General features: G+C 47.3%; 1 protein-coding gene across 2 annotated transcripts in view; it reads right to left on the bottom strand.

Moving 5' to 3' along the window:
- Positions 1 to 6,917, bottom strand: part of FNDC1 (fibronectin type III domain containing 1) — a 233,544-nt gene that overhangs the window by 115,935 nt on the left and 110,692 nt on the right. The window contains exons 3-4 of one of the 2 annotated variants that reach the window (XM_034669400.1): positions 6,650 to 6,742; positions 5,546 to 5,655 (exon numbers count right to left, since the gene is read on the bottom strand). In XM_034669400.1, the coding sequence (XP_034525291.1) occupies positions 5,546 to 5,655; positions 6,650 to 6,669 (130 nt within the window). In that variant the 5' untranslated portion in view covers positions 6,670 to 6,742. Of the gene's footprint in view, positions 1 to 5,545; positions 5,656 to 6,649; positions 6,743 to 6,917 lie in introns of those variants that run through there. The other variant, XM_034669401.1, reaches the window with a different exon arrangement.

The following is a 6,917-nucleotide window of genomic DNA, read 5'->3' as shown; positions in this document are numbered from 1 at the left end:
AGGGCATGTATTGCATGGTGCACTGGGTGTTATACGCAACTAATGAATCATCGAACTGTACATCGGAAACCAGAGATGTGCTATATGGTGACTAACATAATATAATAAAAAATCATTAAAAAAAAGAAAAGAAGGCAAATATCATTCTCTCCATATTACAAACAGTTAAATAAACTGATAACAGAAGTCCCTTAAGGAAAAAGGTCTGACATACACATTTTCATTCCAAAATTTACCACGAAGGAAAGAGGAATTGTAACTAGCCAGGTGAACAGGTCTCCCACCTTAGTTTATCTCTTAGAGGTCAAGGGGCCACCTCAGCTCAGCTCAGGGCCACAAGAGGGATTCAGTAAATTGGAAGCATTTGTGCACATAAAAGTTCAATCCTCTGAGTGTTTTGCTTTTAAAGGGCTGACCTCCCTGTGCTTGGTTAAACAAAACTCTTCTGATTAGTTCTAACCAGCCCTGAATTAGGAATGACTTGGCCTTGGGCAAGCTTAAAAGTAGAGCAAGTCAAAGCCAAGCATAAATGAGGGTGTGACTTTGCACAGGGTTTTTCTTATTTATTGGTTTCACTAGCTCTCTCACTCTCCTGAAGGTCTAAGATACTAGAGACTTCATACAAGAAAACACCTGCGTCGCAGAGCCTCCCTGAACCCAAGAAAGTTGCATATGCTCCCCGTCATGGGGCCACCTCCGGCACCACGGATCTGGCCCATGCCCCGTGTTTGTGGGGGGTATGGATCTCAGCCCTCGTTTTCTGTGCCGCAACTGGATTTCTCTTTTGACGCCTCGTGCTGCCATGGTGAGGAGAAACTCACGCCATCTCACGAAACCTTGGTCAGGGTCTCTCTCTCTTTTCCCTGGAGTTGCATGTAAGGGCAGGACCTTGAGAGGGTGCAGAGCCTTTGGGAAGGTGCCATGAGACCTTCCTTCCATCTGTTCCACACGAGTCCCCACTGAGACAGCTCATGCCCTGACCATACCGTCCTTCTTCTTGGTGGGTCCTCCTGTGGCTTCTGTGTCATACTTAGGACAAAAGGACCATCTGGCTGCTCCAGCACTCCATGGGGTGGCAAAAAATGCCCTGAAGATGAAAACGTGGGCTAATATGTCTCAAATAACATCTGGGCCTGGCATATTATTAAATTTTGTTCTACTTGTTTCCATCTCTCAAGCAAGAAGTTGATCCCTCCAGGACACCAGCTATGCCTTACATCTCTACACGTGCTCGCCAGTCAGCAGAGGTTCCCAATGATACACTTGTGTTGTTGACAATAATCCTGTATGGGTCACACACACTTGGGTATTTCTGGGGCCTTTCACTAGACAGGGGACCCATGTCTTAAGTCAGAACGCCCCAAAAGTGGACCCTGTGATAATTTGTATGCAAGTGATGTGTTGATTATGAAAGCAGTGCTCCCAGGGCGAACTGGGAAGCAAGGAAGGAGAGATGGGGGGCCCAGTAAAGGTTCACTCTCGGGCCAAAGCCCCACCGAGGGTAGCTGCAGCCCAATCCCAGTACACGACACCTCAGGGTTGCCCCCCAAGGGAGTCGTGGATGCTGGAGCTAAGTCCCGTTCTCCAGGACTCCCAACATGTCTAGTATGGGAGTCTTTAAAAAGGTTGGGGAGCATACAGACATGGTGAGAAAGGGTCCAGGGGATCTGAGCAGAGCCTGGGCACTGGCCAGTGGAGTGCCCCCCACTGACTTGACAGGTGGGGACAAGCTGGGAAGGGACGCTGGAGCATGCCATACAGTGGCTGTAGCTGTAAGACAAACAGAACCAGGACAGGACAATGTTTTTAAAAAGCTTCAAACAAGGGTGTGAATACCTCCAGTTCACTGAGATTCTTTAACGTGTAATGTCAGCAGCAGTGTGACTTTTTGAGAAATGGCTTCAGGCCAAGAATTAATCAAATAGAGCTGCAAAAATATCACAGTGACAGTGATTGTCACTCCAGAACGTCAGGGGGCATGCACTGGGACACAGAAGAGAATTCAAATTCAACCGACAGGTGCTTGGAGATAGTATGTCCATGATATTTACCCACACAGATACGTTACATAGTTTATGGGAAAAAACGGTCTTGTGAAAATTCAGGAATTCTTTTACTCTATTTTGTATATGATATTTTAAAGGAGCCCCACTTATTCTGGAAAAGTTGGAAAACAGATCACGACTTCTAACTTTGGAGACCTTTCCCCTTACTGAGAGGAATCGTTCTCAAAGTGTGGGAGGTGTGGTTCCGGACCAGCAGCAGCAGCCCCACCTGGGGGTCGCTGGAAATGCAAGTTCTGGGGCTGAGCCTGCAGCTGTGGGTGGCCCAGCCCCCCGCAAGCTCACAGCCCCAGGTGACTGTGGTGCACGCTGGGGTTTGGGAACCACTGTTTTAGAAAGCTGCCTCCGAGGGGCATCGGGATGGCACAGTCGGTTGAGCGTCAGACTCATGGTTTCATCTCCAGATCTCAGGGTCCTGGGATCGAGCCCTGCATCGGCTCCATGCTCAGTGCAGCGTCCGCTTGGGGTTCTCCCTCTCCCTCTGCCCCTCCCCCCTCAAATAAATCAGTAAATCTTAAGAAAAAGAAAAAGAAAGAAAACCACCTATTTGAGTTTAAGTTTACCATACAGAAAGGGGGAAACGTACACAGGAAAGAGTTCTCGTTATCAACTTAGAATTAAATTTCTCAGAAAACTTAACCTTATTGAAGCTACACAAGACAGATTTTATTTTTTTTTTTANCTCCCCCCTCAAATAAATCAGTAAATCTTAAGAAAAAGAAAAAGAAAGAAAACCACCTATTTGAGTTTAAGTTTACCATACAGAAAGGGGGAAACGTACACAGGAAAGAGTTCTCGTTATCAACTTAGAATTAAATTTCTCAGAAGACTTAACCTTATTGAAGCTACACAAGACAGATTTTATTTTAAAAATTACAACACCTTTAAGGATTTTCTGATTCCAAAAACTTTCATGTTCATTATTTTAAAGTTTCAGGCATTACAGAAAGTAAGTTTGTATTTCTTTATATATATATATACATGCATATATGGGAAGAATGAGCATTCCCTTAAATCCTACCACTTAGGAAACAAAATGAGTTAACATTTTGGTGTATGTCTTCCAGATTTTTTCTATATATATATAACTATATATATTTTTTTTACCAAAATAAAGGATCATACTAGACATGTTGTTTTGTAAATTTTTGCAAAGTATTTTTTAAATCTAAAAATATATCGTAGAGGGGCACCTGGGTGGCTCAGTCAGTTAGGTGTCCAACTCTTGATTTCCACTCAGGTCATAATCTCAGGGTCATGAGATCAAGCCCTGCATCCGGCTCCATGCTGGGTGTAGAGCCTACTTAAGATTCTTTCTCTCTTCTCTCTCTACCCCTTCTCTTCCCACTCACACTCACTCTTTCTCTCTTTTAAAAAAATAAAATAAAAATAAAAATAAAAATATGTCATAGATCTCTTTAATGTCAACAGGTAGAGGCCTCCTACATTGTGTTAATGTCTGCATAGTATCCCATCGGAAGGAAAACCACAATTTTTAACGACTGCCTTATCACTGAACATGGAAGTTATTTCCAACATTTAACTATTATAAACAACGCTGCAATGAACATCCCTGTACTAACGCCTTTGTGTGCTGGGTTGAGTGGATGTCTTGCAGATCTCTCTCCCAAATTATATAACCCTACCTCCACGTGTAAGCCACCATGCTGGGGCACAAAATGTCATCACTGCCTTACCCCTCTCTTGCATCTTCTCCCGGCCGCTCCCCTCCTTCCCTCTCCCCCCTCTCTCCATCTGAGCTCCCCCTTGAGTTCTCTCTCCCCTCCCCTCCTCTCGCAGCCTCTCCCAAGCAGGAGCTTTTCACGCAGGAGGAAACAGACCTGGACTCTGCCTTCCTCTGTGCCAAACCCTAAAATTCATGCCAGAGACTTGGGAGAGAGGCGAACGCACAGAAGGAAAAGATTGCATTAGAAACTCTAGTTAAAAATTCCTTGTATTTTCTCCTTGTCTCCCAAGGAAACCCTGCCTCCCCCTCTGGAAAACTGGCCCACATCATTTCCCATCCCAGCTGAACGGCAAGGCAGATCTCATCACTATGTCATTCAGTTTAGGGACAGGACTTACAAGGGCACAAGAGTGGCTACTTCGTCTTGGAGGGCAAAGCCAGGCAGAAGAAAGGAAGAGGAATAGAGAGGGGAGCTGAAGAGGGTGGAAGGAGCAGAGCATGAGGGGGGGAGGGGAGGAGGACGGGAACTTTTCACAGAGGTCTGTGTCGTTTTGGAGCAGGGAGCAAAACAGAGCTGCCGCCCCGCGCCCCTCATCACCAGGAGCGCCGATTACACTTACTACCCGAGCAACCTGCGCGTCCATAAATCCTCCAGCCTTTTTTCTTTACGACCTCAAACAAAATTCTACTTCTGTGGAGGTGGCCGCAGGCCATAATAAATACATCTCCAGCAACTTCAGCTCATAATGTTGCCAGAATCCTTGTGCCAAATTTCATCCAAAAAGTTGAAGTTTCAACCGCCTGAGCTACACATTTTTAAATGTGTTTTTCCTTTGACCATATAATTGGGATAAAAATGGTAACTCCCACAGAAATGTCAACACACATCTGAAATTGAAAGATGAAATGAATCATCTTTCGACTGGTGATATAAATTCATCCACACAAAGAAATTGATCCACATATTTTCCATTCTGCTGTGTCACTTGCACCAATAAATGCCAAAAACAGAGTTGTACAACTTTCCAGTAAACCTGAAATTTTGTAAGTAAAATGTCTAGTCACCTGAGCAAGAATGTGAGCCTAACTAGAAGTAGTAATAATGTGGACCCATCCTTTCTGCAGTAAAGGCAAATTACTGTAGTGGTGGCCTGTCTGCCCCACCTCCCTGTGGCCCCCAAGCCCCACTTCAGCCCACTGTCCCGTCCCAGACACCTCATGCTCTGTGCCACCTACTCAGGGCTGCAGACCCTCCCTCACCTCTCTGATCACTGGGCTTGCAGATTCACCTTCCCACCCACACCAGGAGGGACCTACTGCTGGCCTCTGTTGGGTTTATCCAACTCTGACACTGGGCGCCCGGGTCCATATAATCCTTCCCCCTGCCGCCCACCCAGACTCGAAATCCTGCCAGAGCAGCTTGGTCATGTGACATGTCTTGGCCAATGGGAGACCAGCAAAGGTGACAGGTGCTTCTTGAAGGAGCCCAGGCCAGCTGGAGGACAAAGGATGACATCATCCAGCTGTCAACCCAGGCCCAGCTGGCCTAACCACCACCCCAAGAGAGTGGTGAGAAATAATAAAATGCACTTGTTTAGAATAAACGGATAATTTGCACATGAAAGGGATGGGGATTGTCCTAGTTTTCACAAACTCCGTCCCCTTGCTGACACACTTCCTTATGTTAGAGATACAGGACCTGTATCTGCAGGCCCCAGAGATATAAGGCCACACTTTCAAAAGACACTCACTGGATTTGTAGCTGATTAGTCCAGATTTAGGAAACACCACCTACCGGTGTTTGGGGATTTTGACTGGAGTCGCATCATCTTGGAGCGTCTACACTGAGTCAGGAACAGCCCCGTCATGACGCTGGGGGTCCCCAGATGAAGCATCACTCGAGGCCTGAAAAACCCAAACTCTGCCTGGAAACTCCCCAGCTCCTGGGAACGCACGTCTCCACATGCGCGTGCACACCTGCAGGCACACACACGCGCGCGCACACACACACACACACACACACACACACTTAGTGGGTGCGGTGCTTCGGGCATGTGCAGCCCCGCTGGTGACAAGGGTCACTGGCCGACCCCAGGAGGAGCTCGCTGCCTTCCTAGCTGGGCACAGTGGACCGTGTGGTGGCAGAGCCGCTGCTCACAGCAGGAGGCCTCCACCAGCAGGGACCCGGCCTCTTCCCGAGGAGCCTCGCACACTCTGTGACCACGCAAGCAGTGTGCTCATGGGAGGCCGAGCTCCCCCTGGAGGCCGGCCCGCGCGCGGACCTGAGGAATGCTCCCGGCCACTTCTNGGCCACTTCTGAAGGCGGGAGTGGAGGCCCCAGGGCGTGGACAAGTGCACCCGAGGCACCAAGGGGACTGGGTTTCATTCTCCACTTCCCGGGAGACTTTCCAACAGGTTACGGCGGGGCGCAAAGACGCCAAGTAGTGTTAAGAGACACACGACAGGTGGGACAAGGTGACGGCTAAGACTCACTTCCCACTTTGGGCGCTGTCATCAGTTATTTTAAGAATGCATGTCTTTCCTCCAAATTTAATTATAAACCGTGCTTGGGCAAGAATCGCATGTAACGTGTTTTAGGGTGCTAGGCAAAATGCTATGAAGAGTGCAAAATGCATTTTGACTTGAATCGCCATGGAAAGGAGTAACATACGACAATGTGTATTATTTTTAAATGATTCTAGATCAGATCTCCCCTGACAGACCACAGAGTGAATCCATATCAAAACAGATGTGTTTAAATCCAGACGACTCTTGTGGCACAGTGGAGAGAACACGGGCCAAGCATCTGAAAGCCTGATCTCTCGCATGCATTTTGGGTTTGGCCACCAGCCACCCCCGCCCCGCCCCCCAACCGTGCTGGGGAAGCGCCTTCACTCACCTGGGCCTCGGTTGCCTCATCTCAAAATGTGCGGCATTTGGACCACTTGTAAAGGGACAATTTGACCTCCATCACGGGATTACTTGCATTTTGCTGTAAGAACATAAATATACATAAGTATCAAATAAGGTATCAACCATTTAGGCTTGTAGCTGGCTTTTAAGTATCACCAGAGCACATTTCAAAAGCATTGTTCTTAGTAAGCAGTAACAACACTACAAGTCCCAGGACTCGGCAAAACTAGTGTGAGAGAGAAAGTCACGTTTCT

The sequence above is a fragment of the Ailuropoda melanoleuca genome, chromosome 10 (assembly GCF_002007445.2).
Source record: "Ailuropoda melanoleuca isolate Jingjing chromosome 10, ASM200744v2, whole genome shotgun sequence".
Classification (NCBI taxonomy): domain Eukaryota; kingdom Metazoa; phylum Chordata; class Mammalia; order Carnivora; family Ursidae; genus Ailuropoda; species Ailuropoda melanoleuca.
The sequence above is the reverse complement of the archived record's forward strand: the minus strand, read 5'-3'. Positions and strand labels throughout refer to the sequence as shown.